Source organism: Thermobia domestica, chromosome 5 (assembly GCF_964235325.1).
Source record: "Thermobia domestica chromosome 5, izTheDome1.hap1.1, whole genome shotgun sequence".
Taxonomy (NCBI): domain Eukaryota; kingdom Metazoa; phylum Arthropoda; class Insecta; order Zygentoma; family Lepismatidae; genus Thermobia; species Thermobia domestica.
This window is the reverse complement of record NC_137458.1, coordinates 159,651,685-159,668,077: the sequence shown is the minus strand read 5'-3', so window position 1 is coordinate 159,668,077 and position 16,393 is coordinate 159,651,685. Positions and strand designations below refer to the sequence as shown.

The 16,393-nt window shown below is 35.7% G+C and overlaps 1 protein-coding gene across 4 annotated transcripts in view; it reads right to left on the bottom strand.

Moving 5' to 3' along the window:
• Nucleotides 1-16,393, bottom strand: part of LOC145686206 (uncharacterized) — a 199,645-nt gene that overhangs the window by 62,616 nt on the left and 120,636 nt on the right. The window contains exon 6 of one of the 4 annotated variants that reach the window (XM_081759255.1): nt 14,405-14,987. The exons of the other annotated variants lie outside the window; for them this stretch is intronic. Within the exon in view, the coding sequence (XP_081615381.1) occupies nt 14,824-14,987 (164 nt within the window). The 3' untranslated portion in view covers nt 14,405-14,823. Of the gene's footprint in view, nt 1-14,404; nt 14,988-16,393 lie in introns of those variants that run through there. 4 annotated transcript variants of the gene reach the window in all.

Genomic DNA, 16,393 nt, shown 5'->3' with positions numbered 1-16,393 from the left:
AACAAAACCACGTGGAAACAAAGCATGTGTTAAACGTTTGACATTATGCTACATGTGTCTCGGAGATCCAGTTCTATTGGAAGTTGAGTATTTTCTTTGACCAATAAATTTCGCATTCATTTGAAAGTGACTTAATGAATGTTTCAAACATCCTCTATATATCGATATCATTGATATTGATATTGTTATATATCATCATTCGAGATCGCGAATATATTGACATCGATATATCAACATAATAAATTTGCGATATCCCTTTCGGGTACCTGGGTTTTTGGGGTATTTTTTAGACTTTCAGTCAAGCAGCTACTGCATCGTCACTATTTATCCTAGGATCATGGTTCATACCTTATTCTCTTCAGAATGGAGCTGGCTTTCAAATGTTACCACTTGCATGCCCATACCATATACCAGGAGAGGGAAAAGTGATGTCGAAAGGAAAATTTCGGGGGGGGGGGAGTTTTTGCACACTTTGGTCCCCTCTGGAACGGCCCTGTGTGAACGTAGAGATCTAAAAAATCTGATAAATAGTATTTGGTAGATTGAATGTGTGTGCCAAATTTCAAGTTTCTATCTTGAATACTAAGGGCGGGAGAAATTTTATCAAGAATCCCCACAATGTCCAAATTACCGCAAAACACCATGATCTCAGGTAAAAAATTTCCTGAGACATCTCTATTTACCCTAGGACTATAATCCACCAATCATTCTCTTTAGAATAGAACTGTCTTTCAGGCGGTACCATCCACATGTCTCCATCATGTATATAAGGCGAGAAAATCCCGAAGAAAGGGATTTTTTGGTAAAAATATTCCTTTTTTCAACTTTTTGCCCCTCGGGATCCCCCTGTTTTAGCGCAGAGATCTGAAAAAATCTGATAAATACTACTGGATGGGCTGAATGTTTATGCACAATTTCAATCTTGTAGGTGCAAAAGTAAGCTCGCCAAAAAAATATATACCGACAATGTCCCATATTCTCGTATACAGAAGAATATTTTGTAAAAATTCCCTGAGACATCCCTAATTACCCTAGGATCATGATTTGCACATCATTCTCTTTAGAATAGAACTGCCTTTCAGGCGGTACCATTCACATGTCTCCATCATGTATATAAGGCGGGAAAATCCCGAAGAAAGGGATTTTTTGGTAAAAATATTCCTTTTTTCAACTTTTTGCCCCTCGGGATCCCCCTGTTTTAACGCAGAAATCTGAAAAAATCTGGTAAATACTAGTCGGTGGACTGAATGTTTGTGCAAAATTTCAATATTCTACGTGCAAAAATAAGCCCGCCAAAAAATAATGAACATAGGCTCAATAAAAGAAAATATATATTTTAGAATTATATCGTCATCACCTCCTATGTCTCGACGCAAGAAGGTGTGAAACCATACGTAAGGTCTTCTACGATGCCTCTCGACTTGAAAAACAAAAAAAAAATCGGACGAGAAAGCTCAAATAGGAGAGTTATAACGCAATGTACCATGAAACACCCGTATGGTACAAATCGTACCATGGGTTCCCCAAAGGGTCGATATTCGAGGGGTGAGGTATAGTTGGTCCTTAAGACTTGCTATAGATGAAGAAATAAAACTTAATTTTTGCAATAATGTCTTCTAATGACAATTTCTTTAAGACCACAAATTTCAATGTAAATAAATCCACTTGCAAATTTGCAATATTGTATGCTGTAACTTCTTAGCCGCCAGAATTTTTCTGTTCCAAAAAAAGAAAAGAAAAAAAGCACCTGTCAAAAGCAAGTACTTCGAACCTTGACCTTGAATTTATGTTAAGAAATGTTTTTGTTCCTATCCCATCCCTTTTGGTCTTTGGGACCGCTCATTGACAAAAAGTGCACACATGACCACTACATGCGCACATGTTCTTAGCCAGAATCAGATATTTTGAAAAGGAAAAGTTTTTATTATTACTACTACTGCTACTACTACTACTACTACTACTACTACTACTACTACTACTACTACTAATAATAATAATAATAATAATAATAATAATAATAATAATAATAATAATATTAATTATTATTATTATTATTATTATTATTATTATTATTATTATTATTATAACGATTGGGTTTACAACTATGGTCTCATCTGTTTATCTTGTATTAAATAATAATTTATTTATTATATCATAAAATAAATTATTGTTTAATACTTGCATGTGAGAGTCGCAAGTCTGTTATGCCACTAGTGTCCCTTATTCGGTTTTTGTCGCTTTTTCCATTCAGTGTGGTTTTTTATTTTTGTGCTCTTATACTTTTGTATTAAGCATTTACATTAAGTAACCATTTTATTTTTTAAGAGTTTTATTTTTTGGAAAAAGGAGAGAAACTGCTTTCCTCTTTTATCTATTTCTTATCATTCGTCTTGTTTGAACGTCTTAGGTAAGAACATTTTGTAACGTTTTATGTCATCCATTGCCCTCACGATATAAAAAGGCGTCATTATTAACAATTTATTTTATTCTCTTATTTGCTGTTTGCCACACTGCTATATTTGTAACAAAATTGAGGTTAGGTCCAATGGCTTTCTAATTCTCAACCACCCCATTGGTAATGTTTTCCCGGTTGCCTCTATTGCAGGAAAGGGAGAATTGCAGGTGGTAATGCACTTTTGGAGTAGTCCATACATTTGAAATAATGAAACACGTTTTTCTGTTTTGACATCTGTCTCCCGTTTTAGGTTTTTCGGGGTGAACATAGACGTTTTTGCTGACATTTTTACCGTCCGCTATTTAGCACAGGGTAATTTTAACGAGTCGAGACTTGCTCCGTCTTCCTTCATTTCCCAACTGCTTTCCAATTCCCTGTTATATCCGATATGTTACTCAATCCCCTTACCATTTGCAATTTTTGAGCTGGATACCGGGATGGGACCCTGCGGGTGGCCCTCTGACAACACATTTTGCTTTGATACGTTGTACTTTTAAAATGATCAAAGATATGTTTCCCTCTTTTGGAATCTGTCTCACCGTTTGCAATTTCTAGGGGTGGAAACGAATTTTATGGACACCCTGTATATTCATATAACTCGCACAGTATGTGCATTCTGAAAATTTTTATTACACTTGCGTAATAGCTCTTATTAGTGCTTTCAAGTGGTGTATAAACCATCTTCTACTTCGATATATATTCTCCCTCTCTTCCCTTGTAAGAGACTTTTCTGCCTACTATTGATAAGGCAATCACTGAGACGGAAAACCGCTTTGGATCATGTAGCAAAATCATTAGATCAATCTTAACGCTACATCCAAAAAAAAAAAAAAAAAAGGATAACTTTCTAAATTACAATATTGTGAAGCCATTACCCAGTATTTTGGAAGTGATCTGGAAATATTCAAATGTGAACTCAAAATCCTTCCAAACACAATTAACTTGTATGAAGACCAGATAAAACCAAAGCTGATTCGTTGATGAATTTCGTTGATCTTTGCGCCTACAAAAACGCATTCCTAGAAACCTACAAGCTAGATATTATCTCTGCGACTATATCGAGTGTTTCTTCCAGACATGTTTTTGGAGGGGCACTGCCCCCCCCCCCCCTGAGCTCTGAGAGTGCCTCCGGAGAAGACCAAAATTATACGTCTAAAATATAATAATAAATAGAATAGTATCAGCAGTGCCCTTCCTCCCCGAACATTGTTTCTGAAACAAGCACTGACTTTATCAGTTTCAAGTGCTACATGTGAAAGGCCATTCTCATGTTTGAAAAGATTAAAGATATATACACTTCAATGACTGATGATAGGTTGAAAACTTAGGATTACTTTATATTGAAGAACATATTGTTCTGGTATTCAAGTGTTTTTATATCTAGAACCGTGCAAATTACATGGAAGATGGAGTGAAACCTCCGCTATAATATAATAAGAAATCAAAGATTTAACAATGCTGCCAGAATCATATGATTCGTGAAACCAGATCTTGTATTCAATTCACTGAATCCTCGTTTTAGGACCTCTGGGATCATAGTAATATCCTCCACAGCAGTGGTGCCCCCCCCCCTTATGTCCATGACGCACTCCCACGCAATTGTCTATCCATAGGTGTTCTTCCATGAAAAAAAATCTTTTCGATTAATTTTTACACCCCTCAAAAGTATTTATATAGATTTTAACCCCCCCAAATATTTCAATGACGCAGTTTGCGTCATAGCCCCCCCCCCTTGGGGCTCAGAGTGTTGGTGTCTGATGAAGAGGACGTTAGGTCCTTGAAACTGTAACACATTGTAAGTATAGTTTTTAATATATTTCATTCTGCCCTGGTCAGAACTGTGTTTTATTTGTTAAGCTACTTATCCAGAGCTATGGAGTTTGTTCATTACTTATCGCTTATTTCCTTTTGTTGAACATGCATTAGTCAATCCTGGATTTTCCAAGTTTTTTTTCTTCTTTTTAGAAAAATAATTACTGCTTCCAGATAACATTGAGAGAGATTGTTGTTCTTTTAAAATAAAAGAAATCTTCGTGTACATTATTCATATAATTATATCTTTCATTCTTCAACATATTCTTATGATTTGAAAAATGTATAAAATACCAACAATCAGTCGCATACGCACAATTTCATTAAGGGTAACTTCAAGTGCTCAATCTCATATTCTTTCAGAACAAGCTTGATTTTTGCACAAAAATCTTAATATGGAAAATGTTTACTATTCCATAATATTTTGCTGATGAGGGGTTTATGAACACTTTCCACTGTCAGCAATATAGATTGTTTGTAGAAAAACAAGCACATAAAAATGAATCATTGATATGTAAATTAATAGTGAAATGTTGAACAATTGTTTACACTTTAATCGAAGAATTGTCTTTTATTTTATTATTTTTGTTTGTTTTCGAATGGTGGAGAAATAAAATTAACAAACAGTAAATGAACGAACGGTGTAGCTTCTCTGTAATGTTGATTTTAAAAAAATTGATTGTCATTAACCATACGACTTAAGGCTGCAATACTAAAAAGCTCTTATTGTGGTGAAATGATATTCTCAAAAACTGCTTAGCTGATTTTATTTATATTTGAGAAAAAATTAACAAACCTATCATAATCTTCCGAAAAAACAACGGTTTGTATACTCTTGGGATGAGTTTTTTTTTTCAGATAGTTCTATCAAAAAATGCTCAAGCCATTTTGTTCACATTTCGTAAATAAATATTTCACTAATAACTCTATAACGTGGCCTAAGCAGTTTCTTTTGAAGATATCCGCAACGGATACTTTGTTTTAGAGGGTAAGTTTTGTCACATGAGCTCTTGCCGGAAATCAAATTCCAGTCTCCCACATCAAAGACATTCGGGTCTCCTTAGGTGCCTTTGGAGTGGAAGACGAGTTCAATTCACGGCGGGAGTTCATGTGATTCGAATTCCACCTTAAACTGTATCCCATGTCTCATAGCCTCGCTGCTTCAACTCAAACAAATCTAAATCTTGTTTTCAGACAGTTTGCTTAAAAACTCCTCAGTCAAGTTTGTTAATATTTCATAAACAATTCTATAATATAAAATGAGTCATTTCTTCTGAAAATATCTATAAATGTAAATTATTCTTGAAATGAGTTTTTCAGACAATTTTCTAAAAATAATACTCGGTCGATTTTGCTCATTTTTATAAATAAACAGAATAGTAACCCTACAATATTGCACATGCCATTTTAATTACAAAGTCAACAAGAACTACTATCCATTTCATAAAGATAGGCCCCTGAATTCGCGGTGCTGCCGTAACGTTCACTCAAAACTTATATTGCATTGTTGTACCTCGTTCGAATTGTTGGAATGTTCTCTTTTCAATACTTAAGACATACAAATTTTCTTTGTAGTGTGTAGTGAGAAAAAAAGAAATTAATGAAAAAGTGCGTATTTTATCGTACTTTATTAGTAGATTAATGTTTATAGGACTATATCTCGGAAACGAGATCACGTGAAATAATTTCCTGTGCACGATATGTAGGTGCATCTATTACCTGTAAGTTCTGAAAATTTCATTATCCAACACTTAGTAATTTTCTTGTTATTCAGTAAAAAGTAAGACATGATTATCTCTGAATTGCTGGGGTGTATTATCAATCTGAAAAAACTGTTAGAAAGATCTTAAAATAACTTTTTCAACCAAACTGTTTCGATTTTTTTTTTAAAGATAAACAATGACAAATATGACATTATGATTTTCTCTGCTATGCGCCCTTCGCTATCGCAGTAGTGATGGGCAGTAGGAATATTCTCGGTGGAAAGCAAAAAAAAAAAAAAAAAAAAAAAAAGAATATTCCTGGTTTTTTCCCTGGCATATGAATTCCCGAGAAGAAATTTATTTTCATTTATTTATTTTATTTTCTAAATTATAAGAACTGTATGACTAATTACTTTATTTTCATTTATTATCATTTACTACCAGGTTTTAAATAATTTGGAGGTTAAAATATTGGAATTTGTTGACTGTACTTGTTATAATAGTTAATAATATGATTTTTAAATTTTCATTCTATTTGTACTATAAGGTAGTAAAACACTAATTTATAAATGAAAAGGAACAACTCAGTAAAGTAATCTAGAAATTCTGTGGAGGTAGAGTTGAAGTACTATCAGTACACCCCGAATCACCGTTAGTAAGAGACGTGTCTGTCTGCTGTCTAACTCAGAGCTTCTGAATAGGTACTCAGGCTTCTCTTTCATGTGATCGTCGACAGCGTCACAAAGTGTCGTATCTCAAAAAAATCGAAAATTGAGATATTTTACTATGTGGTTGCATACACTGGCTTCTACAATTTCCCAAAACGACACATCTGTAATGGGCGTTGTTTTGACGGTAATGATGACGTCATTGTGTCGTATCTTAAGATGAAGCATATAAACCATTTTCAGAAACAGTCGTATCTTGAGTTACGACAGTTTGTGAGCAACAAATCTTTTGCAACTGGACAGATACGCCTATATTCAAATCAATTTGTTTATATATACAAAGTAGCCCAGAAGTAGGTATACAGTCCCGTACTGATAAACTCATTGCTTTTTATATCATTCTTATTGTTATCCATCTGGTAGACTTAGTTTCTTTATCATTTGTTCCTAATGTATTTTTACTTAGGCCTATATCTTAAGCTCGGAACAGCCGAAGCAAATAAACTGCGGGGCTGTATACATATATATTTACACGGCATGGGGCGTCCTCAGGTTGCGGATCGAGGAGAAGGCCTCTAGATATAGACGTTAGCTGCGAATATACTGAATACCTAAGCAGTCGCGGACAGACAAGGAGTGGCCCTCCAGCTTGGGGGTTTGGGTAGAGATGCAAGGGCTCGGAAAAAAAAAACGGCTTTTTTGGAAAAAAACTCGGTTTTTTCTGCTTTGCTTTTTTGCTTGGGAAATTTTGGGCTTTTTTCAAAATTCTGCTTTAAATCGATAAAGCAGACTTTGTTTCGCTTCTCTATAACACAGAAAGTCATTTAATTAGTGGTTGATGCTGATAAGAATATAAAACCTCGAAAGTAAACCATGAATTTAGAAAAGATATTTTAAACAATTTTACTTCAACATTTTTACATTATGAATTCCAAAGGATTAACCAATGTATATAATAAACACATTTTAACCTCCTATATACAAAAGTAAGCAGAGTTGGCAAGAACCATCGTTGTTTCTGAAAATGCCAAAAACCCGTTTTGGGGGGGCAGTTTAAACTAGGCTTTTTTGGGGTTTAAACCAGGTTTTTTTGATTTAGATATTTTGCTTTATGTATTTGTATTACATATTCACAGAAATAAGTTTGTTTCGCCTTGGTGTTATTATTCAACAACGGAGTTATGCTGGAAGAGGTCCCATAAGCTTAAAGAAGTCCGGTCAGTAAATTTCTTAAATTGAGAAACTCCCGCCCTAGCCATCGGGAAAATCCCGTCATTCTTTTAAATGTAAAACAATAACGGGAAAATCCTGTAAAATTTAAAGGTCAACGTATTATAATCAGTACGCTAAAACTGAGTGACACACAATCATAGTCAACGTCTTGCGAATAAAATCAGAAAAATAAACACACTGCTGAACAAGACTGCACTTATTTAGTATAAAAACACATTTACACGTGACGTTTCGATCTTCTATCCAAGATCCTCATCAGACGTGAGTGTACGTCTGATGAGGATCTTGGATAGAAGATCGAAACGTCACGTGTAAATGTGTTTTTATATTAAATAAGTGCAGTCTTGTTCAGCAGTGTGTTTATTTTTCTAAAACTGAGGTATTAAATTACAAATTTAGTATGTAGGTATCATTGAAAATCCAATCCAAGCTAATGTTGGAAGCTAAGTAGGCAATCGATAAATTTTACCAATTTTAATCAATATATTGAAGCAACCTTCGCTTCTTTATAAAACAACAGGCATGCAGAAATATATAATTTGGTTTCGTTTTGTATGTTTAGGTTTAACATCCTTACGTAATACCGAGGTTATCAAGGAGAAGACTTTCGCTTAAAGTGACATCCGAAAGAGTACTTGGTTTACACATGAAAGAAGGGTTGTGGTTCGACCGACAATTGAACATGGGACACCTTGGTTAATAGGTAAAAAGGAAATAAGACTAATACAGATGGTTTGACATGTGAAACGTCACTATGAAGTTCACACGATTCGCATTTTTGTTCTTTTAATTTTTTTAGTTTAAACCAGTTATTTAAAAAAAAAACAGCTGGTGTAAACGAGCCAACCCTAAGAATAAAAACTTCTTTCAAAAAATACACAAATAACTAGCAAAATTGTATGTAGTATTTTTACTTCAAAATATTCCATACCCTCTTTTTGAAACAAAATAAAATTAAAATAAAACATAAGAGAAATACTTAGATTTGTATGATACAATTAAAGGCTGCACATGGTTCTGTATATTCTTGAAATTCTACAGTCAAGTTTTTTATAACCACCATCAAGGGCGCCCATCAGGGGGGTTAAGGGGGCGCTTGCCCCCCTAGAGAAAAATGTACTTCAGAATATTGAAAATCCAATAGGATTTTTACATTAGTTACAGCAAAATTTGAAACTATTTTTGAAACGTCGCTTATACTTCCCCTCCTTGGAAACCACAACATGGGCGCCCTTGACCACCATCACGGTTTACCCAGTCCTCAAGTTTTCTGAATTTTTAACAAGAGGGATTCAACATATCATTACGGAACAAAAAAAAAAAAAAAAGACTACGGAATATATTTAAGTTAAGCTAAATACAACTGCACAACACACGTGACTGAGTGGTTGGCTTTTGCGCTTCTATCGGGAAGTACGGGATTCAACCCAGCATTCGACCATTCTGACAAAGCCTTCCTTCATTCCATCTGAGAATGTAGAAATAGTGCGTGTACTGGCCGACTAGGAGTGTAGGAGTTGGCCGACTTCCTTTCTTATCGTTTTTAAATCGTTATTATTACTAATTACCAGCAGTGACGGTTTTGCGAAGGTTAGAGGATCGGTCTTTCGGACTGAAGCCTGTTCTCCAAAGTTGTGGAATGTCTAAAACGAACGAAATATCTATTAGTTATGCCTTTACTCATAAACTTTAAGCTCCCGTCAAATAAAAATTACGAATGTTTAGAAAAACTAAACATTAGTAGTAAGAAAACCCCTCCCAAAACACTTTTTTAAATTCGCCACTGATTCTCAGTATAAAATGATCTTCAAGGTTGTATCCGGAAGATTATTGCTAAACATATAAACGAAACGAAATATTAGTTATGCCTGTACTCATAAACTTCAAGCACCTCCCAAATAAAATTAGGACTTTTTAGAAAATGAAACAATCAGAGAAACCCCTCCCAAAGTACTTTTCTAAATCCGCTATTGATTATTTGTATAAATTGGTATTCAAGGTTGTATCTGGAAAATTATTGCTAAATCATTGCACAACTACAGTATAACAGAAATGTGCAAATACGGTTTGACGGACATATTGAAAAACGTATGCTTTGACGGATATATAGAAAAACGTAAGTTTAACTTTCGTGCTAGAAGCTGGAGTACTAAGCTCTTAGAAATGAAACACGGATGACAAACTAAAATGATCTAGAGAAGGAAAAAAATGTCGATAACTCAAAAGTTAAAATAAAGTTAAATAACCTGTAAAATTGCCCTCAAATACTACATTCTTCATGTTAGCTTTAATTCGTAAAATATGTGCTCCATCCATCTTGATGGTGAATTACAGAGCTAAATATGGCATTCAGGTTGTGGAAATCTTATCTAACTATAGAATATACTATAAGAAAGCTATTTGGATAGAAAAATCATGAAAATGAAAAAAGCCAAAATTTCCAAAATTCTCGGTTTTTTTCCAAAAAAGCCGGCTTTTTATGTGAAAAAAACCATCGATTCAAAAAAGCCGGCTTTTTTGCATCTCTAGGTTTGGGTGAGGCTAACAACCTCATCCTGTTAAAAAAAATATTAGAAAAAAACCTTTTCAGAAACATTCAGAGAAGCCTTGGACCAGGACTGATAACTTGGCACGACCTCAGCAAAAGAAAATGGACATGAAATTTGGAACATGGGATATTAGAAGTCTTTATAGGGCAGGCGCGTTAAAATCCGTAACGAGTGAGTTAGAGAAATACAGGGTGGACCTAGTAGGAGTTCAGGTTGGTTGCTATGATGGGGTATGCGGTGCAAACACGTAAAAACATCAGAGAAATTTCTCTCCGATTCTTTGAATCTCGGCATGGACATAACGAGGGAGATGCAGTCCACAGTGCTATAAGCACATTCATTAAGCACTGTGGCAGTAATTTTGTACCCTCGCAACTTGAACCGATTGTTAAACCGGCAAGGAAAAAGAACCCATATACCGTTCATTGTGTTGACAGAAGCGATGTACAAGACTAGATCTCTGCCCCAATGTTTTTGTGTTCTGTCAATTTAGACGTGACGAAAATGGCGATCCAATCAATTGGACAGAAATGCGCGAAGTGAAAGTGAACAAAGACTATCCAAACTGCATTCAGTTTCCGACAAGTCATTTTGAGGACACTTACAGACCTATTTCCCTGGAAAAAACGCAGACTGAATCCACCAGATAGAAATTCCTGCTTTGCAGACTTGTCAAAAATTATCTCCAGAGAAGTACGAGGACTCGTTATCATTGTGGAGGGCCGCGGTGGCTCAGTGGTAAAGCGTTCACCTCTGGTGCTTGGGGTCCCGGGTTCGATCCCAGCCCCCGCCAAGTGAACTTTGTGGTAGACAAACACCGTATGCGTGGGTTTTCTCGGGGTTCTCCCGTGTCCTCCCACTTTATTCATTCCACCATTTCATTCATTAATATCATCACCGTCTCCTTTAGCCTAACCGGCATAACCGTGGGACGTAAAACTTAAATATTTCATTTCATTTTATTTTTCGTTATCGTGTCCGGGCCCAACTCCAATCATTCGAAACCCTGAACATGTTCAATTTTACAAAAACTTACCACATTAGCCATCCTTGTCAAGTGCAATATCAAAGCATGCAATTTGCAAATTACTTTGCAAGATTTTATATTCTGGCAATGACAACTTGATAACATTATTTTATGTTATGGTTAGTACGCTCTTAATGTTGTGTTTCTTGTGTGCTCTCAGGAATTTCGTTTCACCCACAAGAATCTCAGGAAGCGTTTGAAAATTATTTTGTGTAATAAACACGAATTTGTTTAATAAAAGTGCGATATATTCCGATTGTTCATCTATTAATGTAGTTCTCAGTATAAGAAATATGCGTCGTATCTTTCATACAAGAGAGAATTACCACCGTCACAAACTGTCGTATCTTTTTCCCGCCAAATTTTCTATAAGGTTTTACAGGCAAATTCCATAAAACTTTCTGCACTGATTTCTTATGATTTAAGTTATAACTTGGTAAATTTTCACTCCTTTCGGTAAAATAGATTTTGAGTTATGGCTGTTCAAATTTGGGTGAAAACCTAAAAATCGCTCTCCTGAAAAGTTTAGAAAACTGAGATACGACAGTTTGTGACGCTGTCGACGAATTAACGCATGAAATTTCGAGATATGGGTAGGAAGAAAGGTCGTGTGTCGCAATGTTACGTTCAAAATTCTAAAGATAAGTCAGTATCTTGTAAATATTGTGGACAAATATGTATGAGCAAATGTTGATAAAATGGTGAGACATGTGTTTTCTGGCAGTTTCCCAACTTAATTTGTTTATAACATTTAAAAATTTAATATATTTATAACAGTAGTAGGGTCAACTTTAGAAAATCCACTTACATATAAATATAAACTGTTTGGTGGTGTAAAATTATGTGGACTTCCTATACCAAATGTTTTTCAACATATTTACTCCCATAAAATATTATGTAAGTAAATATACATTTGTGAGTACTCTCTAAACATAATAAAATAACATAATACCGTTCAGAATATACATTTTAAAGAATCCTCTGGAGACAACAGAAATATATATACTATGATTAAAAAAAGGAATTTGATTTTTAAATCAATATAGTAATAGAATGCAAGTTTCTTTCATTTACACATAAATTCCCGGAATATTCCCATTTTGGGGAATCTTCTCGGGAATTTTCCCTGGGAATATTTCCAAAAAATATATTCCCGGGAATTTAGCCATCATTATATCACAGTTTATACGGATTGCTACGTTGTCACATTTTCCTTGCGTGTAACTCTCAGCTCGACAGGTATTTAAACTTGTCACGTACACTGTCCGGCACTTTTTAGAGGTATTTTTAAAATTGGATATTTCCACAGAATTTTAACCAATTTCTTAGAAATTAACAGGATGTACAGTAAACGTACCAATTGTTTAGAACTAAGAAAACAAACTGTTTACCTTGTTTGGATTTGCATGTGATGGTCCTCGAAAATTCGTTGCTTTTTGTCAGCTTTTTTTTCACTTACTGCACGCAGTACAAAATACACTTGCATAGAAATAAATACACTCACAAAGTTTATGATATGATACAATCTTACTTGATATGCAATATTGAGTTTATACTTCACAGAAAATCTGTTTTCAGATCTAGAAGCCAAAGTACTTCTCTTTAGTGTTGTATTATACATTTCAAAGCACTTTCCCACGCCAACTTCATATAAGTTATCAGACAATAACCGCTAATATCTTATTAAAAACTTAATTTCACCTTGCGGATGCTACGCACTTTGCATCTCCTTTGACCTACCTCTATTAGGGTTTGCGGATATTGGGAGAGCACTGGATGGGTAATAGCCTCTTGCTACCACCCTTGCTAAACCGGCTTAAAACGGATAATCCCTGTACTTCAATGCCTCCTGAGTGCAGCAGTTTTTCTGCTACTTACACATAAAAAGTTCGAAATGCGGTATGTTTTCCTGCTTTCTTCCTGTACAGTATGTGAGCCAGACCCGTATCCAAGGGGGTCTAGGGGGACCGGGCCCCCTAAATTTTTGCTGGCCCCCCTAATATTTTCACTATATGCTTGCAAATGAACTATAATATGGTGATGAACTATAATATGATTGGATCGGGCCAGGACTGTGCCATGGGGTGCGAGCGGGGCGAAGGCCCCGGACGCCGGAGTAAGGGGGGCGAAAAATTTGGGAGAAAAAAGGAAAAATTGCTTGGAATATATGTATGGGGGCGCCATTCTATACTCTCGCCCCGGGCGCTGATTTTCCACGCCACGGCCCTGGATCGAGCCCCCCTAACTTCAGCCGCCCCCCTACATTTTTGGGCTGGCAACGAACCTGATGTGAGTATTGACATGTGATAAGTGAAACAGCAGAAAAAACAGCTTGTTCCACCATTTGACAGACATACTGATAGCTCTTTTGTAGTTGATTTGTAAAAATCGCGTAAAGCTGGCTTCCGTACAAAGCACATGTGAATAGTTAGTGTAAAAAGTTTCTTGTATTCAATTGAAGTAACTCGTTTTCAGTTACAAAACAAAGATTTTTGTTTTAGTAATTTTTTTTTCAATCTACTTTTTTGCATATTGACTCATTTCTTTTTCTACTATTCACGATGGAAGATCATGCGGTTTGGATTCCACGTTAATCAGTAGGTCCACGTCTCATATATCATCGCTGCCGAACGGGACGTTAAAATCAACTCAACTTTTTTTATTAGAGGTAAAGGTGGTATTATGGAACCCTATTTTGTTTTTGACATGTAAAATTTTATAGAGCACATAAAATACACTCAAACTTTGTACACACAATCTGTATTATGTTTGGCAGCGTAACATACCATCAAATTCAGATAATATGCAGAATTAAACAAAAATAATGCACTTTTTTTTATGAACACTCCAATTTTGGTCGTTTCAAAAGTAAGGTGGTAATGTGGAACCCCAATATCAGTATACTTAAAGAATTCAAAATTTTACCAAATGAAATGCAGGCTGGTATTCACAACAAATGAATTCGTTTATTAAGGTATCTAGGTTTACATTCCCGTTATAGGTCTACGAAAGGCAATCCACGCTATTGTCGACTATGTAGAAAAAGCTCTCTCTGCGATCTGCAAAATATACACGCTGCATCGTCAGTGTACGGACAATTCTCTCTAACCAGCATACTTAAACCTGATTCCCCAGAATCAATTGATTCGTCTTCAGACGCAGATGCAACTTCAATTGACAGTTTTCTTCTACATTTAATTTTTGTCGTTTGGTTTGCAGCTGTTACATATTTTAAAATGAGACGATTCTTCAATGACTTTGCATTGTTTACTTAGCTTTGTGCAATGTCCCCTCCAATGCTAATTTGTAAGGTGAAGCTGTAAGAACTGATGCACTCGATGCCTTTCGTCCTCAATTAGAAAGCTTTCTCATAAACTCAGGTATTGGGCTGACTTCTTGAGGAGACACGAGAACACTCCTGAAGAAACTGGCTTCCTGTTCTCTTCGCTCGAACATCTTTGATTGCATGAATCATATTTTCACTATTCCATTTCATCAAAACAGTTTTCGGGTTTGGGCCTGGATGTCCGGTTTTGGCATCTGGAATGACATAAGAACGCCAATTAGTGATTTGTGGAAAAGTTCAGAGGGTTCCACTTCACCAACACAGGCAGGGTTCCACATTACCACCTTCGACATATTGGATTTGTACTTCTCCTTACACCTTACTCTTGAAAGATAACTTAGGCTATTAAAGGGAAAATTTATAACTATGATAGATTACGATAAGCAAATCATTTGGTATCTATAATCAGTAAAAGTACATCAACTTACAATATGAATCTTACCTTGCAAAAAGTTCACAAAAGAAGAAAATCAAAACAGCTTCCTCGGCACGCACATGTCCCATAAAACTGAAGTCGAGCACTATAGTGGGCTGTTTGACAACTAAATGCATAATTTCGCGCTCTTTCCAGTTAGCTGCAGCGCTTGGAAGCAGCGATATGCAGGGATTCCACTTTACCAGCAGGGTTCCACAATACCACCTTTACCTCTATAAAACTTCATCAATAAAGACAGCTGAAACACTTTATGTGAGGAATACTCTGTAGATAGCCCAGCATTTTGATTAATTCCCGGGACACCACTAAACAAGGGTTTTTCATTTTTGGAGGGAATTTTATCGCTCCAAGCTACATCAAAATCTGCTTTCAAATAGGAACGACGCGGTTTTTTTCTTTCCCGGCGCAACCTCAAGTTCACTAGAAACAGAGTTACTATCTTGTTTACTCCCGGATACGCTACGGAGCACAAAATAATCAATGTCATTACTATTCATTGCTATCTAACTCATAACCGTCTGAGTCGGAGTCATGCATCATTCTGCAATTTCATTATCGCTCAAATTTTTGCCACTTCCTTCTGTAATACCGCCGCTCGTAGAAGAAATATCCATGGTTTTTTCAATAACAAAGCACGAGAAACTACGGATGGCCACATTTTTCGAAAAATATTTTTCCGAAAAATGGCTTTTTCAAAAACGAAACATTTTTCGAAAAATGAAAAACGAAAAAAATCGAAACAGAAGGACAAAGTTTGGAGATGGAACACGAAGGGACGAAACGAAAGTGAAAACGAAACTGAAGAGAAATTTGAAGTTGCGAAAGAGCAACATTTCCTTCACATATGTTTATTGGCCTAGTGGGAGAAGCATTAGTTCGTTACGAGGAATAGCCAACCAACGTTCATTATGTTACCAACGCAGAGCTTGTTTCGAACTATATAAGAGAACTACAAGAAGAGATATTTTCGGGAAGTATTTACAACGGGAAAGTTGATTTATGGGAACATTTCAATCCTGAAGAGGGTGGTGTTTCTTCAAAATGCAATTACTGTTGAAGTATTATCCACAATCGAAATTTTACGACTGGCTTGTTGTACTATTTAAGATCACGACACGTTGGTGTTATACAGGAAACATCAAGACAGCAGTCACTGGAAGAGAT